This window comes from Dendrobates tinctorius, unplaced genomic scaffold, assembly GCF_039654945.1.
Source record: "Dendrobates tinctorius isolate UK_male_01 unplaced genomic scaffold, ASM3965494v1 ptg000020l, whole genome shotgun sequence".
Lineage (NCBI taxonomy): Eukaryota > Metazoa > Chordata > Amphibia > Anura > Dendrobatidae > Dendrobates > Dendrobates tinctorius.
In genome coordinates, this window is record NW_027361688.1 from 22,127,531 (window position 1) to 22,147,075 (window position 19,545).

The 19,545-nt window shown below is 43.2% G+C and overlaps 1 protein-coding gene across 1 annotated transcript; it reads right to left on the reverse strand.

The window, feature by feature from the left end:
• Nucleotides 1-5,381: 5,381 nt before the first annotated feature.
• SOX30 (SRY-box transcription factor 30) lies at nt 5,382-18,485 on the reverse strand. The gene is made up of 5 exons (XM_073567875.1): nt 17,363-18,485; nt 14,668-14,907; nt 13,293-13,415; nt 12,810-13,203; nt 5,382-5,784 (listed from the first exon to the last, which is right to left on the reverse strand). Exons 1-5 carry the CDS (start codon nt 17,688-17,690, stop codon nt 5,430-5,432), a joined length of 1,440 nt encoding a protein of 479 aa, XP_073423976.1. The 5' UTR covers nt 17,691-18,485; the 3' UTR covers nt 5,382-5,429.
• Between the last annotated feature and the right edge of the window lie 1,060 nt (nt 18,486-19,545).

Here is a 19,545-nt window from a genome sequence, read left to right on the forward strand (position 1 = left end):
GTCGCTGCGTTCGTAAAAGTAAGATCTATCAAAATATAAAATAATCTCATCATTAAGCGGCGTAAAAATTAAAAAAAAACGACAGAATTGCATTTTTTGGGGCACAAAATTGTAATAAAAGGCGACCAAAAACATCGTATCTACCCCAAAATAATAGTAAAAATATCACCTCTGGGCGCAAGAAACAAGCCCTCACACAGATTCCTATCCCAAAAGTTAAAAGTGTTACGACTCTCAAAAAAAAAATAGCGTCACAAGTAGAGTTGAGCGAAACGGGTCGGTCAAATTAAAAAATCACGGACTTTCGCCAAAGTCGAGTTTCATGAAACGAAACCCGACCATAGCGTGAGGTCGGCCATGAGGTTGCCGATCCGCGCGCCAAAGTCGCATTTCAAATGATGCTTCCAACGCCTTTTTTCAGCCAATGATGGAGGACGCACACTGTGGGCAACCCGATGACATGGGCGGCGGCCACCACCATCTTAGAGAAGGGCATTGAAGTGATTGGCTGGCTTTGTGTGGCGTCACAGGGGCTATAAAAGGCCGTGACCGCCGACTGCCATCTTACTTCTGCCGATCTTAGAACAAGGAGAGGTGCTGCTGCTGACGTTAGGCAGGGAAGAAGAAAAAAAAATAGCTTCTGCTGATAGCGCTTTTCACTGTACAGTTAGTGTGCAGTGAGAGGGGAGGATTTTAGTTGTGTGCAGCAGCGCTGGTGGTGATTAGGCTGCCTTGTAAGGCTCCCTGATAGCTCCATTGCTGTGTGCACACTGCTGTTCAAACTGCTTTTTTCAAAGCACTCCAACTTTTATTATTTTGTTCTGCTCATTTACCGAGCGTTAATTTTTTCAAACACCGTATAGCGGTGTACGCTCCTCACACACTATTTTCCAGACAGACACCGTATAGCGGTGTACGCTCCTCACACACTATTTTCCAGACAAACACCGGATAGCGGTGTACGCTCCTCACACAGTACCGTGTACCGGCTGGGATCACGGACGAATACAAGCTATCTGTGTGTGACACTGGAAAAACAAACAAGCCGAGGCGATTTGCCAGTTTTCCAGACCTACACCATGTAGAGCTGTCGGCTTTGCAAACAGTTTAGTATATGTGCTGTTTGATCACGGTCCAAACTATACAGAGGCAGCGTGTGTCACTCCGTATAAACATAGCCTGAGATTTACAATCTTCCATACAGACACCGGATAGCGGTGAACGCTCCTCACACAGTACCATGTACCGGCTGGGATCACGGACGAATACAAGCTATCTGTGTGTGACACTGGAAAAACAAACAGGCCGAGACGATTTGCCAGTTTTCCAGACCTACACCGTATAGAGCTGTCGGCTTTGCAAACAGTTTAGTATATGTGCTGTTTGATCACGGTCCAAACTATACAGAGACAGCGTCTGTGTGTGACACTCTTTAAATACATATACAGAGATTGTTAGTTACACAAAAAACGTATACAGCTGTACACTTCTGATACAGTACCGTATATCTGCTTGTTGTATTACGGTCAAATACATACTGGGAGAGGGTCTGTGACTAACAAAAAATATATGTAGATTTAATTTGTTTAATACACCTTACACAGTTGGACGCTCCACATACAGTACCATCTTTCTGCTGGTATTTTGGGTACATTTTCCCAAACATGAGGAAGTATGGTGGAAGAGGCCGCGGACGTGGGCAGGGGGGCGCAGCTGGTACTGATGGTGGTGGTGCATCAGCTGGTTCTGGCAAAATCACAATAGCAGCTAAGGCAGCAGGTGTTGAGCCTGCGTCATCGTCTGGCCCAAGAAGGCCTGTAAGGTTGCCTTTTCTTGGAGTAGGAAAACCGCTTTTAAAGCCGGAGCATCAGGAACAGGTTTTGGCTTACATTGCCGAAACAGCCACCAGCTCTATTGCCTCCTCTTCTGAACGTTCCAAACCTGCAAGCACGGAGTTGTCAGTGCAGGGTTCTGGTCAGGAAAAACACCTTTCCTTGTGTCCTTCACCCCCATCAAAAGTGAAGGATGCGGCAGCCGACACTTCAGATTACTCTATGGAGCTCTTTTCACATACCATGCCTGGGTTATCCTGAATTGCCCAGTCCAAGATGAATCTGACATGGAGTGCACTGATGCACATCCACTAATAGATGATTCTGCTGGTACATTGCCCTCGCACTCTACTGAGCCAGAATCTGACCCTGACAAAACTCTGGCGCCCCTTCCCGCATACTATACCACCTAACACAGTGACACAGAGGCAGGTAAAGAGGAAGGTGCAGATGATTTTGAAGAGGAGGTGATGGATGACCCAGTTCTTGACCCGGATTGGCATCCATTGGGGGAGGAGGGTGGCGCTGGCAATAGTTCAGATAAGGAGAATTATATATATATGGAGCAGTATTAAAGCCCATCATACACTGGAGCATCATCCATGAGGCCCATCATACACTGGAGCATTCCAAATGGTGGACATCAGACACTGGAGCAGCATTTACAGGGCCCATTATACACTGGAGCAGTAGAAATGGGGCCCATTATATATGGAGCATTATTTGGGCCCATAAGACACTGGAGCATCATCCATGGGGCCCATCATATACTGTAGCATTATGTGGAGCTCATCATATACTGTATGGAACATTACATGGGACCAATGATTCTGTATGGAGAAATATATGGGCCTCATTACTCTGTATGGCACACTATGTGGTGGCCATAATACTGTATGGAGTTATATACTGTCCGTTTTTTGAGCTATTGTAGAATTTAAAATAGATATCAGTCATGTAATGTAAGAAGTGAAGTATTTTTCATTGTACTATACCACTATTTCTCTGCCGTATCGGAGCATCATGAATTGTGGTATGTGTTAAAGGGGGCCACTGACACTCTTTGGCCCGGGGCACACGAAAACCTGGAGCCAGCCCTACCCCCCCCCACAACATTAGCCAAATAACCCCCAGTTTTCAATGCGTAACTTTTATTATGAAGTAAATTAAGGTTGACAAGCTTAAGTAATAAGAATTGATGTTTTTGGCATTGAAATGGGCACTGTAGGTGTGTTTCCTCTCCTCCACTCACTGCCGACTTTGCTTCCCCATTGACTTGCATTGGGTTTCATGTTTCAGTCGGACCCTCGACTTTTCCCTATAGTCGGCCGATTTTGTTCTACCCGACTTTTGTGAAAGTCGGATTTCATGAAACCCGACTCGACCCTAAAAAAGGCAAAGTCGCTCATCTCTAGTCACAAGCAAATTTTTTTTTTTTTTATTTACAAATTTTTGAATTTTTTTAAGTATTAAAGTAAAAGAAAAACTATCCATGTTTACTATCTGCACACTCGTACTGACCTGGAGAATTATTTTGCCTGATCATTTTTACCATAAAATGAAAGCTGTAAATAAAAAAATTAAAAACAACCATTGTGGAATTGCCCTTTTTTTAAAAAAAATTTTGCCATAAAATGACTTGGTGTCATTCGAAAGTACAACTCGTCACGCAAAAAACAAACAAACCTCATACGGCTATGGGGACGGAAAAATAAAAAAGTTATGGCTTCTCCAAGCTCTTAGATCTACTTGCTGACGGTTTTCATATATAAGGTGTGATCGGAGCGTCTCAGGGATTTTCTATAGACTTCTTATCACAGCGCCATCTAGTGGACGTCATGATCCAGAATAGCAAAATGTGCGCTGGTACAGACAGAGTTTAAAAAAAATCTCTCCCATTTTTTTTCTCCATTTTTAATTTGTTTCTCTCAATTTTTATTATTTTTCTAATTAGTTTCCTACATTTGGAGTCCTTGCAGCTGTCTCTCATTAAAGGTGCACCCACCTGTCTGCGACATATGCTCCACCGAATCTGCCGGCTAACGAGACCCCCCATATATTACAGGAATGTGAGGATTATACTCGGGACCCTCATAACAAGTCTGTATTGGGCAGCTGCGGAACCAGAATGAAAATACTAGTGGTAGACTGACATGAATCAGTAACAGGTTGGGGTGGGGACTTAAAATTAATGTCCTGTCCCCCACATGCTGATTAATTTCAGTTTCTTAAAGGGGTCGCCTCATCTTGTTATAAATAGGTCAATTGCGCTTTACTTGTTAAAAATCCTCTGTTCTCAAGAATGGGGAAATTTTACATTTTTTTGTGGACTGCTCTGCTGTAGCCTATGTGCTGCTGTCATGCTTGAAAGTGACATTTAAAAGGATTTTCCACTTCTCCGACAACTCCTCCTGAATCCCTGCTTCTCAACAGTAAAATAATAACACTTATATTCATTTCTTTTGGTTCTCCCAGGGCTCCCATGACATTATTATGTCACGCAATCCCTGCAGACAATCAGTTCTGACTTCGCTCTCCTTCCCCTACAGACAAATCAAGACATCAGGAAGAAGTGAGAGAGCAGCCGCAGCTCAAACTTCTTACGGATGTCAATTATGTCCCTAGAAGAGGTGAGAGAAGCCAGCGCTGATTGGCAGCAGGGATTGCGTGACATAATAATGTCACGGGAGCCCTGGGAGAACCAGTGTCGACATCGCTGGACCAGTGGTGGTTCCGGAGTTGAGTATAGGTGTTATTATTTTACTGGGGGGGATTGTCCAAGTAGTGGATAACTCCTTTAAGAGTTCAAACTGATGCGATCCATCCTCCGACCGCATCAGTTTCAGTAGGGAGGCATCCTACCCTTGGAGTATGGTGCCACATACGGTGCCACACAATAGTGCCGACAACTCGGCACTACAGAACCGCCTGGACCCCACGTGCCCTACAGGTGCACCAATAATATTAAGAGTCATCTAAAATAAATCCCGTGTTGGGACCTTCCTCCCGTGAGTTATGAGCGCTCGCCCTCTCTGGCATCCATCGCTGAGCAGCGTAACATTCTTCTCATCGGAAGCATTTCTGGATGGCACTATTTCTAGTCCTCCTGGGTGAGGCACTGACAGCTGCTCCCTACACAGCTGCCAGACACTAAGTATAGGGGGGTCATGTGTCAAAACGAACAATACTGTCAGATCAGACGATGGACCGACAGGGGGCGCCACTGAGCCGCATCACAGCTAAGAACTAGGCTGTATCCCTCTCGTGGCAGCTGCAGGAAGTGAGAATTTATCCACTTTCCCCTCCACGATGAAGAGATAGAGTGGGCATGGCGCAGGCTCATATGGGCAGGTTCAGGCTGTGATCGCTGCTGTTTAACCACTTAAATGCTGCTGGCAATCTGAAAATGGCATTTAAGTGGAGCGATCATGCTGTGGAATCCAGTGGGGGGACAAAGTGCCAAGCAAACATAAATAGTGACTCGGAGGACTACCGATGCGTCAGCGCTGGACCTGGGGATGATTAGAAGTATTGAAAAGTCTCTGGAAATGGAAATTTGTACATTTTATTTGCTTGACTATGTTTTTGCCCTGAAGTTTACAGCTGTGTCAGAACTTTGTTCTCGGACTCATCTTCGGTGTCGGTAACATTGACGTCTGCGTCCTGCGCTTGTGTTCCTCCCTCGGAAGCAACAAGTCCGAAATTAATCTGATCCATAAATGACAGATCATCATCAAGTTCTGTGTAGAAGGAGTTTCCTTCCAGGCTGTGACAGCTGCACAAGTCTTCACTATCGACCTGCTGATCACCGCATGCGTGGCAAGAGTTCTCCCTGCTAAAGGCCGAAGACGTGGGCTCATGCTGGTGGTACTGGTCCTCATAATACCTCCGGTAACCTGGCAGCTGTCCTCCGATGTCACCACGAGCAAGCACTCTGTTGCAGGAGTACATGCTGCGAACAATGAAATGGAAGATGGTTAACGATGAAGAATTAAATTTCCAAACACCAATTGTTATCTTAAAGAGGACCTGTTATTTCCTCAACCAAAACTGAGTCAAATACCTTATTTAAAAAATCCCTTAGCTCCCCCCGATTCTGCCGCTCTTTTCCGTTTTGTGCTGCATCGCTCCATTGCAGAGATATTCATATTTATTACTTTAGGAGTGCAATATGTGAAATCTCTGCTTGTAGACCAACCAGGTGCTTCTTCTCTCCAAGCGTTCTTTTTCACGCCCCTTCCTCCCAGATGCTGCCAATAACAGTTTTGTGGCTGATCTAGCATTCACTGTGATGGGTAGTAGAAGGGATGAAATCGCACTCTCCATGAGAAGTGTCTGAAGAAACGCCCAGTTGTTCTGCAAGCAGAAATTTCACATGGTGCACTCCAGAAGAAACATATGTATCTGCAATGGAAAGACGCAGCAAAAAAACTGAAAAAAAAGTGGCAGAATTAGGGGGAGATCAGGGATTTTTACAAGTTAATTAATTCATTGTTTTAGTAAGTGACATATCCTATTTAAAGGGGTTGTTCCTTTTCATATTTTATGGCACATCCTCCAGAGGTAATGTGTGAATATGCTATAAATGTACATGAGGTCTTTGGCAAATTCTTACCCCCCTCTCTTCATTAGGAATACATGAACACATGGGTTGAGCTATCTTTTAGTGTATATGGGAGTTCAGGAAAAATAGCTGTAGGTGTAGATATACCCTTGAGATGCTCATTTGGGTGAAATCTACTAAGGACGAATGTGTGAAACTGGTCTTAAGGTACTGTCACACTAAAGGGCATGTCACACTAAGCGATATCGCTATCAATATCGCTATAACGTCACTATTTTTGTGACGCAGCAGCGATATTGCTAGTGATATCGCTATGTGTGATACTTACCTCCGACCGCTCCCCCGCTGGTTATCGCTGATCGCGCGAGAACGTCCTTGACCGTTTCTTGTCGTCAACTTCCTGCTGGGCTTCCTGTGGCGCCGACGAGCGACGTGTGGACGCGGGCGGGAGGACGTCAGGATCGCCTCGTCTGACAGGTAAGTAGTGACCCCCGACCCCTGCTATGTCGCTGGTGAGATCTGCCTGTGTGGCAGCTCACTAACGACCACTTAGCGATGCACCAGCGATCCTGACCGCGTCATATCGCTGGTGCATCGCTAAGTGTGACAGTACCTTTAGCGATGCACTAGCGATCCCGACCAGCGATATGACGTGGTCAGGATCGCTGGTGCATCGCTAAGTGGTCGCTAGTGAGCTGCCACACAGGCAGATCTCACCAGCGACATCGCAGGGGTCGGGGGTCGCTACTTACCTGTCAGACGAGGCGATTCTGACGTCCTCCCGCCTGCGTCCACGCATTGCTCGTCGGCGCCACAGGAAGCCCAGCAGGAAGCTGACGACGAGAAACGGTCCAGGACGTTCTCGCGCGATCAGCGATAACCAGCGGGGGAGCGGTCGGAGGTAAGTATCACACATAACGATATTGCTAGCAATATCGCTATAACGTCACAAAAACCAGTGACGTTATAGCGATATTGCTTAGTGTGACAGGCCCTTTACTCTAGGGAGAGAGTAGTGATCCTTTATCTGCATTCGTGTTGGACACTCCGAAGCCCTAAGAAGCTTCCATGTCCGTACACAGCAGTCATGTAATCGCTGTGTATAGTGAGGGGTCATAGGAGACACAGGCAGCTCAAATATGCAACTAAGATACGGTATTTCCCCTGTAACTGGGGCTAAGATACCAACCCCAGTTACAGGGGAACTAAGATAGAATTATACATATTGAAATGACCCCTGTCCCTCATCCTCACTCCCCGGAAGGTTTTTTATGACCTAATGGGGGCGCACAATGCACAAAATAAATTAAAAATAAATAACAGGTAAAAAAATCAATAATAAAAAAACAAAATTGCCACTGTCAACATAAACCACTCTTACTAGCCATATATATATATATATATATATATATACACAGTGGGGCAAAAAAGTATTTAGTCAGTCATTGTAATTACCTATGATGTAATTTACATCATAGGTAGACCTCAACTATGGGAGACAAACTGAGAAAAAAAAATCCAGAAAATCACATTGTCTGTTTTTGTTTCATTTTATTTGCATATTATGGTGGAAAATAAGTATTTGGTCAGAAACAAAATTTCATCTCAATACTTTGTGATATATCCTTTGTTGGCAATGACAGAGGTCAAACGTTTTCTGTAAGTCTTCACAAGGTTGCCACACACTGTTGTTGGTATGTTGGCCCATTCCTCCATGCAGATCTCCTCTAGAGCAGTGATGTTTTTGGCTTTTCGCTTGGCAACACGGACTTTCAACTCCCTCCAAAGGTTTTCTATAGGGTTGAGATCTGGAGACTGGCTAGGCCACTCCAGGACCTTGAAATGCTTCTTACGAAGCCACTCCTTCGTTGCCCTGGCGGTGTGATTTGGATCATTGTCATGTTGAAAGACCCAGCCACGTTTCATCTTCAATGCCCTTGCTGATGGAAGGAGGTTTGCACTCAAAATCTCACGATACATGGCCCCATTCATTCTTTCATGTACCCGGATCAGTCGTCCTGGCCCCTTTGCAGAGAAACAGCCCCAAAGCATGATGTTTCCACCACCATGCTTTACAGTAGGTATGGTGTTTGATGGATGCAACTCAGTATTCTTTTTCCTCCAAACACGACAAGTTGTGTTTCTACCAAACAGCTCCAGTTTGGTTTCATCAGACCATAGGACATTCTCCCAAAACTCCTCTGGATCATCCAAATGCTCTCTAGCAAACTTCAGACGGGCCCGGACATGTACAGGCTTTATTTTGATCAAAATTATGTTAACTAAATACCCTTATTATTACTATTATTACTACCTTCATGCAATTTTTGCAATATATATTTTTTTACTTTTTTATTCCAGGATATTTGTTTTGCTTTTGGTTTTCTCTGTGTAAAGGTCATGTGTTCATATGCAATTACATTTTGCATGCACATTAATTTACTTTTTCTGCTCAGACCCAGTTTCCCATTTGTTTCATTGTGCATTCTGTGCATATAAGGGTGTGACCGCCCTGTTTCTGAGTTGGAAAATCCATCCTGTCTGGCCTATACTATTACTGGTGGTTCAGTCCCTCTGTCCTTGTTCACATTTACGTCACTTGACAAGTGGAAAGGTTTTAAATACAAGAGTTAGGACTGTCCCACAAGGGTTGCCGTGACGTGGCGGGATGGCTTCTACATTATTTTGATCAAAATTATGTTAACTAAATACCCTTATTATTACTATTATTACTACCTTCATGCAATTTTTGCAATATATATTTTTTTACTTTTTTATTCCAGGATATTTGTTTTGCTTTTGGTTTTCTCTGTGTAAAGGTCATGTGTTCATATGCAATTACATTTTGCATGCACATTAATTTACTTTTTCTGCTCAGACCCAGTTTCCCATTTGTTTCATTGTGCATTCTGTGCATATAAGGGTGTGACCGCCCTGTTTCTGAGTTGGAAAATCCATCCTGTCTGGCCTATACTATTACTGGTGGTTCAGTCCCTCTGTCCTTGTTCACATTTACGTCACTTGACAAGTGGAAAGGTTTTAAATACAAGAGTTAGGACTGTCCCACAAGGGTTGCCGTGACGTGGCGGGATGGCTTCTACATTATTTTGATCAAAATTATGTTAACTAAATACCCTTATTATTACTATTATTACTACCTTCATGCAATTTTTGCAATATATATTTTTTTACTTTTTTATTCCATGATATTTGTTTTGCTTTTGGTTTTCTCTGTGTAAAGGTCATGTGTTCATATGCAATTACATTTTGCATGCACATTAATTTACTTTTTCTGCTCAGACCCAGTTTCCCATTTGTTTCATTGTGCATTCTGTGCATATAAGGGTGTGACCGCCCTGTTTCTGAGTTGGAAAATCCATCCTGTCTGGCCTATACTATTACTGGTGGTTCAGTCCCTCTGTCCTTGTTCACATTTACGTCACTTGACAAGTGGAAAGGTTTTAAATACAAGAGTTAGGACTGTCCCACAAGGGTTGCCGTGACGTGGCGGGATGGCTTCTACATTATTTTGATCAAAATTATGTTAACTAAATACCCTTATTATTACTATTATTACTACCTTCATGCAATTTTTGCAATATATATTTTTTTACTTTTTTATTCCAGGATATTTGTTTTGCTTTTGGTTTTCTCTGTGTAAAGGTCATGTGTTCATATGCAATTACATTTTGCATGCACATTAATTTACTTTTTCTGCTCAGACCCAGTTTCCCATGTACAGGCTTTAGCAGTGGGACACGTCTGGCACTGCAGGATCTGTGTCCATGGTGGCGTAGTGTGTTACTTATGGTAGGCCTTGTTACATTGGTCCCAGCTCTCTGCAGTTCATTCACTAGGTCCCCCCGCGTGGTTCTGGGATTCTTGCTCACCGTTCTTGTGATCATTCTGACCCCACGGGGTGGGATTTTGCGTGGAGCACCAGATCGAGGGAGATTATCAGTGGTCTTGTATGTCTTCCATTTTCTAATTATTGCTCCCACAGTTGATTTCTTCACTCCAAGCTGGTTGGCTATTGCAGATTCAGTCTTCCCAGCCTGGTGCAGGGCTACAATTTTGTTTCTGGTGTCCTTTGACAGCTCTTTGGTCTTCACCATAGTGGAGTTTGGAGTCAGACTGTTTGAGGGTGTGCACAGGTGTCTTTTTATACTGATAACAAGTTTAAACAGGTGCCATTACTACAGGTAATGAGTGGAGGAAAGAGGAGACTCTTAAAGAAGAAGTTACAGGTCTGTGAGAGCCAGAAATCTTGATTGCTTGTTTCTGACCAAATACTTATTTTCCACCATAATATGCAAATAAAATGAAAAAAAACCAGACAATGTGACTTTCTGGATTTTTTTTTCTCAGTTTGTCTCCCATAGTTGAGGTCTACCTATGATGTAAATTACAGACGCCTCTCATCTTTTTAAGTGGTGGAACTTGCACTATTGCTGACTGACTAAATACTTTTTTGCCCCACTATATATATATATATATATATATATATATATATATATATATATATATATATATATATAAAAAGATGTCCACTATAAAAAAATATTGGTTACAGAATGGGGAACACATTTTTAAATGCATTTAGTAGTTCTTCATGGTCATAAAAAATGGGGAAAAAAATAAAAATTTCCTTTATTTTTGCACCGATAAATAAAAAAATAAAAAGCAAATATGACAAGTGACATACATAAAAATGACTCATGAAAAAAGGTGAAAGAACGACTTGAAAATCCAACCGAGAAAACAATAAGGGGTGGTGGGTCATGGAGATACATCCAGGTCCCATAAGATGACTACTTAATGCACTTTATGACCATTGAAAAAAGGCAAAATGTCTCAGAGACCCCAAATCACCCTGAGAGTCCATCGTTAACTTCTCTGTGTTTTTTTCTTATCACTTCAAAGTCTCCAGTGATCAGATATTGCTCCCGCTCATAATACGACTACTCCCCCCATCCTCCTACAGACACAGAACTTACTGTTCAGCCACTGATTTATCTCACAAAACCGATGCATGCAGTGAAAAATGTAATCCGTGTCATTCTATCAGGGTGGGCACTAGAGCCGTCCATAGACAATCCGTTCTTTGTGCCCGTCCTGAACCTGAAGATGTCATACTAGCAGTACATGAGATATGTGGGAAATGTGGACGTTCCAGACCCCAGGACTCGCGGTCCAAGGAGGTATGAACAACTACCGGTATATTTGGCGGTCAGTGTACGGACTGCTGTGTCAGGCCCCTGCGGTCAGTGATTGGCTGCAGTGGTGATGTGAGCTGTTGACATGGAGACCTGATCAGAGGCGGAGGACCAGCCCTAAACTGGGAGAGGGTGAGCACAAGTTGGCTTTATTATTTTTACTGAGAGTAGAAAACTCCTTTCATCTCAGTGGTTAAAGAGTTATTCTCAAGTTTGGAAGTTATGTCCTATCCATGAGAAAGGAACTATGATGTGAGGGTCTGACAGCTGGGCCCCCATTACTCCCGAGAATCGGGCTTTAAAGAGACCTGTGTGAATGAAGCGGTGGTCGATTATGTGACCCTCAGCCCCATTCACCCTTAATGGGAGCACCGGAGACAGACGAGCACAGCGACTGGATGATTTTCGTGAGTCGGAGGACACTGGGGACATCATAGACTGTGTATGTGAAGGACATGGGGGGCATTATACTGTGAGGGGGGACACTGGGGACATCATAGACTGTGTATGTGAAGGACATGGGGGCATCATACTATTGGGGCTTTACACTGTATGGGAGGACACTGGGGTCATCATCCACTGTGTATGTGAAGGACATGGAGGGCATTATACTATTGGGGCACTATATTGTGTAGAGGGCACTGAGGGCAACATACAGTGTGTATATGAAGTACATGGAGGGCATTATACTATCAGGTCACTATACTGTGTGGGAGGACACTGGAGGCTCCATACAATGTGTATGTGAAGGACATGGGGGCTTCATACTATCAGATTATTATACTTTATGGGGGGGGACACTGGGGCCTACATGCAGTATGTATGTGAAGGGCATGGAGGGCATCATACTATCGGGGAATTATACTGTGTGGAGGGGCACTGGGGAAATCATACTATGTGGGGGCCATGAATGGGGTATCGTACAATATGGGCACATATGAAGGACTCTGAGAGGTTAGGAGAGCTGCTATGGCTTGCTGTGTGTCCCTATTTCATAATCTTCAAAGTTGGGAGTTGTGGTGGTGCGGTAGCGGTCATGAGCGCACCTCTGCCAATCCTCCGCCCGCTCCTGCCCGGGCTCTACACTGCCAATGTTATATACTGCGTCCTGACTGCCGGACTACTATTCTCATGAATCGGGAAACAGATTGGCATCTAGATATAAAACACAACCTACACAGTGACAATGCTGCTCACCTAGAGGGGAAAAAATGGAGTCCAGGCAGAAATAGATTTTGGAAGCCAAACTGTGGATGAAACCCAAAGAAGCCCGGGTACACAAGAGGGTACGGCAGAATACCAGGTTTTGGCACGCAGGTCAGGCGCCGACTGTAGTCACTGGGACAATCCAGCTCTTGTATGAATGGTGTCTCCTGTGATTCAGCTGATAGCTGCTCTGAAGACTGAAGCATTTCTGGGTTGGACACTGATGAAGACGGGTTCTCCTCTAGGAGAAGCTCTGGGTTTTTAGTCTGCAGAGGAGTTAGAGCAAGCGGTGGAGTCGTCTCCGCCGGTACCACAGTGCTGGGATGCTCCGGTGGGGTGGATACAGAGTTGTCAGCAGGAGCTGGCAATGTGACAGCTTCTTCACCTTCATACAAAAAAAGAAAAAAAATATTAGTAATTAATCAGTTTTCCAAAAATACCACTTTATAACAAATTTTGAGAGGTTTCGAGTACCTGTACTTTGAGCGAGTGGCGACATTCTGAAGACTGGCATTGGGTACTGGACCACAGGATAGGTAGTACTGACACTGGGCTGAAGTTTCTTACTTTTTCTTGGTTGTGGGCGATATTCCCAATCTGAAAGATACAAGGAAAAGGATATGATCGCAAGATCAGACTGCACAGGGTTTGTTTGTAGTCTGTTACCATAGAGACACACAGCTCTATAACAGGGCTGTGAACACAAAACAGTAGGAGATTTTTAATCTAGAATATTTTGTAAAGTTCCTTCTTTTTTATTTTCCGTAATATTGGATGTAAGGAAGTACGCACTCTTTAGCTGGATACACAAAATTCAACTTTAATTTAATGTGTACAAGGAAAGCCCAACTGTCCCTTGACTGCAGCACACCGAGCCTGCATCTTTCCCCACACATGATGGCTGATTTAATCAGCCATCATGTGCCTCTAACAGCTGCGGGTGGAGTGGAGCATTCCACGCTCCCAATGGCGCGCCCATGACATGATCACTGGACGCCCATGGGTTGTCATGACATTTGGGGGAGGGGGGTTGACGATGACCCCCCCATGTCTGTCATTATGATCCTCCTGTGAAAGCCGGCCTGTAGCCGGCGTTCATAGGATATCGTGATTTTTGCTATACATAGAAGCGCTGATGCCCTGCTCTATATAGTACAAACGATCAGACGATCGCAGCTTCAAGTCCCCCAAAGGGGACTATTAAATACAGTATAAGTTTTAAAAATATTTAAGAAAAAAGTTTACACCACTCCCTTATTAAAAATAAAACATAAAAAAATACACATTTGGTATCGCTGTGCTCAGAAACGCCCGATCTATCAAAATATAAAATAAATGAATCTGATCAGTAAATGGCGTAATGAAAAAATAGAAAAGCCAAAATTACGTTTTATTGCCCGCTGCAACATTGCAATAAAATGCAATAAAAGGCGATTGAAACATTGTATCTACCCCAAAATGGCATCAGTAAAAATGTCAGCTCAGGGTGCAAAAAATAAGCCCTTGATCAGGCCCAGATGCTGAAAAATTAAAATGTTACAGGTCTTGGAAAATGGCGACAAAACACAATGTTTTTTGTTTTTGTTTTTTTTTTACAAATGTTGGAATTTTTTCCCGCCACTTAACAAAAACAAAAAAAAAAGCTAGACATGTTTGGTGTCTATGAACTCGTACTGACCTGGAGAATCGTAATGGCAGGTCAGTTTTCCTGTATAGTGAACATAGTAAGTAAAAAAAAACAAAAATCAATTGTGAAATTGCACTTCGTTTGCAATTTCAACGCACTTGGAATTTTTGTCTTGTTTTCCCGTACACTATACGGTACTGGTACAATGCCATGCTCAGGTACCTGGGAAGGTTTTGTTGTGTTCCACTTTCAGTTTTCGGGCCTCCTCATAGTAGGGTTTCTTCTGTTCCTCACTCAGCTTGTTCCACTCCTCGCCTAAGAGGACGCTAATCTCTTTATTAATGGCTTTAGGGTTGGCTCTCGCCAGTTCCGGACGTTGGATTTTTGCCCACACCATGAAAGCGTTCATCGGCCGTTTGATGTGCCCACCTTTTTTATAATTGGATGGTTGGTTGGACGTTCCTGCGATGAAACATGTTAAAATACATACATGACTACGTGACTATAACTTAAAGGGATCCTACACTTACTTTATACAATATGTTCTTCGACAGATTGTTAAAAAAAAATCCCTTTAAATCTTTCCTAAATACATATTTTATAGGATCAGTGCGAATCGGTTAGCAGGATCCGGTCTATCAACCACGTCAGTAATGGACGGAAGTCCTGAGAACCGGCTCAGCATCTGTGGCTCTTCTATTGATTAGCCGGCCTGGCACATGGGCATCACACCGACCAGGCCGGTTAATCAAAGGAAGAGCAGTGAATGCAGGAGTGGCTCTCAGGGTTCCCGTCCAGCACCCACAGATTACTAATGTGGCTGATAGACCGCGTTCACTTTTTAGAGCTTTATGTAAATAAACTGAAAAAAAAATGGGAACCCAACGGGTGCCACTTCCCAGTCCCAGATAGGACCACCTTCATATTTCAACTTTTAAAGCTTATTAAAAAAAAATAAAATCAAACTGGGATGAAATGTTGGAAAAAGAAAAACACAATTCCACCATTTTTATTTTTTGATATAATTTAACGTACAGTAAAAAAAAGGGCGAATATTACATAGTTTTCTATAGATTTTACTATATTAAAGATTCAGAACTTTGCAAAAAAAAACTAAAAATAAAATGTGATCTGTGTCGCTTTTCTGATACTCGTAACTTTTTTATTATTACGTTGAGACCTTGTTTTTTTTGCACTCTGAGGTCTAATATTTTCGGAGGAGGTCCTGTGACCGAAAAAAATGCAACTTTCTTTTTTTCTTTATGGCATTTACTATGTGGGATAATTGATTTTATACTTTAATAGACCGAACTTATGGACATGTGCGCTTGTAGTTTTTTTGGTTTTTTTTTAATTTCTTCATTTTTTGATTGGGGAAAAAAAGTTGAAGCTTTTAGGTATTTTAATTCTTTACTTAATTTTTAAAGAATTTTTTTTACTTTTTTTTTTTTTTAGTTACCCCCCCACTTCTCTACTTTAGTACAAGGTGAAATTTAGAATCTCTTCGCTGATTGGGTGGTGAATAAGGGGGGGAGGGTGATAGACACAAAAATGGACACCCATTCCTGGTTAGAAACACAGCAACATCTAAGTAGTTAAAGGGGTTGTGAGGCCTAAGGCTACAAGTCAGACTTGTGAATCCTCACAGTGTATACAGTACGCGCTGTCAGGTTTCTCCGATGACGGGTGGTCATGTTACTTGCATGCTTCCGGTCACAGTCAGACTAAACATGTTCGGCTGTGCAGGTCTAGTAGTCATGTGACCGCATGTATGCAAATCACATACTTGTGCTGGCACCAGAGACTCCTCATGGTGTGAGGATTCATAAGCTTGCACTCACATAGAGACTTGCAGCCTAATGCCGAACAACCCTTTTAACCCCATCCAATCTGAGACAATTTTTATTTTTGCCTTTTCATTTTTTTTTTTACCCCCCATTCTTCCAAAAGGCATAACTTTCTTTTTATTCTGTCAACATCACCGTATGCGATATTGTTTTTTTTTACACCGTTCTTTTACAATGTAATGTTAGAAAAAAAACCTAAGTGGGGTGAAAAAGTGATAAAAATGCGAATCCAACATTTTTATTATTTTTTTTTGTGTGGGGGGGTCACTTTTAAGGCATTTGCAATGTGGTAAGAATCACCTAGTCGTTTAATTCTTCAGGTCAGGACGATTATGTTAATACCAACATGTGTACGGGTCTTTTTTTTTATTTTAATTAATTTTACTGCTTTTAATAAATCCTGAAAATTAAAAAAAAAACTGCAACTTTTTAAAAAAAATTATTTTCTATCCAAGGGGCTTATTTTTATTACATTGTTTTAGCCTCGGTGGGGTTTTCCCCCCTTTTCTTTTTCTACTACTTTTTTTTTTCCGTACAGTATAAATAACTATATCTTGATAGGCTGGATACTTACAGATGATGTGATACCAGATATGTTTATTTTTTTGTTTGTTTTTTGGGGGAATGGTAATTTTAATATATATATATATATATATATATTTTTTTTTTTTTTTTTTTTATTAAGTGTTATTTATTTTTTTGACATATTTTCAGGATACGTGAACCTGCAATCAACGTCGCAATACTTTAGCACTATGGTATATTCCTAATGAAAGGGAAACACCTGTCAGAAACTTCTACGCCCTCAAACTCTTTATATGATGGCATGGGCCCATTAAAAGTTAAGTTGATCCCTTATTACGCCCAGACTGGCGCAAAGTACAAAAAATGCCAGCAATTGTCTTGCTGCAGGGCGTAAAGGGATCTAACCGTTTAAATTCCACGGCCAGAGTTGGACAATGACCTCTAAAGGGGGTAACAAGCCATGATGGGCGACGGCTGGGGATTTTGGGGGGGGTTCTCAGACAGGATGGGTGTAAAGCTGAAACGTCTCCGGTTGGTGGTCTCACCTGGTTCGGCAGGAGGTAGCGTGACGTGGTCACGTTCGGCCTCAAGCTTCACCAATGGCGTCATCGCTAGAGGGCCGGACATTATCCCAAAAGATGGAATGAGGGGAATTTGCATCTCAGGGGGAAGGAACGTCTTGGGAAGCTCTAGGTGTTCAGGAAGAGCCAAGGTCAGATCCAGGTCTAGGGTCTCCTTGATCTCTCTCGTTTGTAGCTCGCAAGAGTCCATGACGCTTTGGACGATGTCCACATTGCGGGTCTGGTCCTCGCTTTCTGAATTTGGAGGAGATACCAGAAAGTCTTTCCAATTCAGGTCTCTTTTGCTCTCCATATTGGTCCTTCTGCAGGTATGTGTGTGTGCTGTCTGTATCACCACCTGTCTTTACACTCCTTTTTTAGACAGCAGAGATTATATCTTCCCTCTTTCCACCACTGTCCCACAATCATCAGCTGCTTATGTCCTCCTGACCATAACTGCCTCATTTAACTGTAAATGCACATGCAAGCCTCCTAGCAGCCTAACGTTCCTATTGGCTCTGCCAGACGTCCATCATCTCTGCCACCCAATAGCATTTCCCTCATAAACTGCGTCCCGTTTAGTCCTGTATCATAACACATTGAGTATAGGTGCCCATACACCACTGCCCACCAGGACAGCCTGGCAAAGCAATAAAGCCAAATGGCAATATATACATTATCTATATATAAGTTATTAGTCTCTCTAGGAAACATGAACCTTCAAATCACTTATACAATACACCGCCATATTGTAAAACCCCCTCAACTAGACCCCAACCTATGACTTTACCCAAACTAAGCCTTCCTTATATACACACTTCTTGGGGGCCGCATGGACCCATTTTTATGGCGCCTTATGGGTTTTACGCCCTTTTGTTATTTTTCACAGTGGTCCACAGTCTGTCTTTGGGACGTGAGTTTGGGAACTGTGGATGGGACTAGAACAGAAGGAAACGAGTATGACTGCAACATCGGACTAGTTGTGGTCTGTTACCATGGATACACATAGGTCGGTATGGGAGCTGTGTGAAAGACATTTTTAATAAGGATGTATTGGAAAGCTCTGGCACTTTTCATTCCAGATGCATTGGGACAATAAAAAAATGTAAAGGTGAATGAAAAGTCCTAAATATTTTATATATATATATATATATATATATATATATATATATATATATACCATTCAATAACAAATTAAGGGGACACAGGCCCCTTTCACACGTCAGTGTCTCCAGTATGTGTGGTGACAGTTTTCTCACGTACCGGAGACACCGAGACATGCAGACCCCTTCATATGAATAGGTCTATGTACATGTCAGCGTGTTTTCACGGACCGTGTGTCCATGTGCAAAACACGCTGACATGTCCGTTTTTCTCCGGCAGCATGGGCCGAAAACGTGCTGCACACGTGCACACAGAGAACAGTGCACACTGTCCTCCGTGTGCACGGACAGCCACTGGGGAAGTAGCACTACTGTAAGCCGCTATTTCCCGGCGACAGGTGCTGAAGCCGGCTGTCATTCTCCCCTGCTCTGCCGCCGGGAGATTTACTCCCCTCTCACCTGGTGCCAGACACCAGCCCTGTCCTCCAGCCTGGGCGCCCACACTCACCCGCAGTGCCCGCTCCCCTCTCTGACTGCCGCCGGAAGAGCAGGTGAGAATGACATCCAGCTTCAGCACCTTCCGTCAGGGAACAGCGGTTTACAGTAGCGCTTCTTCCCGGTGGCCAACTGTGTGTCCGTATGGTACTGATGTGGCACACGGTTGCCAAACGTGTGCCGCACGTAGTACACACATGGACACATGGACACTGATATCTCCAGTACCAGTTTTTCTGGTACCGGAAATATCAGGGCGTGTGAAACCAGCCTTAGGGTTTGTACACACTCTGCGGATTTTGATGCGTTTCTGCAGCGCTTTTGGACATGCGGAATTGCATCAAATCTGCAGTGCGTTGTGCACACAATGTTAATCAATGAGAAATCCAAAAATGCTGTGCCCATGCTGCGGAAAAAACACGCGGATTCGCAGCGTTTTATTTTCCGCAGAATGTCAATTCTTTGTGCGGAACTGCAACGTTTCTGCACCCATTGACTTGCATTGAGTCAGGCACATCCGCAGCAAAACCGCAGATGTAAAAAAGATCTGCAGTTTTGTTGCGGATGAAA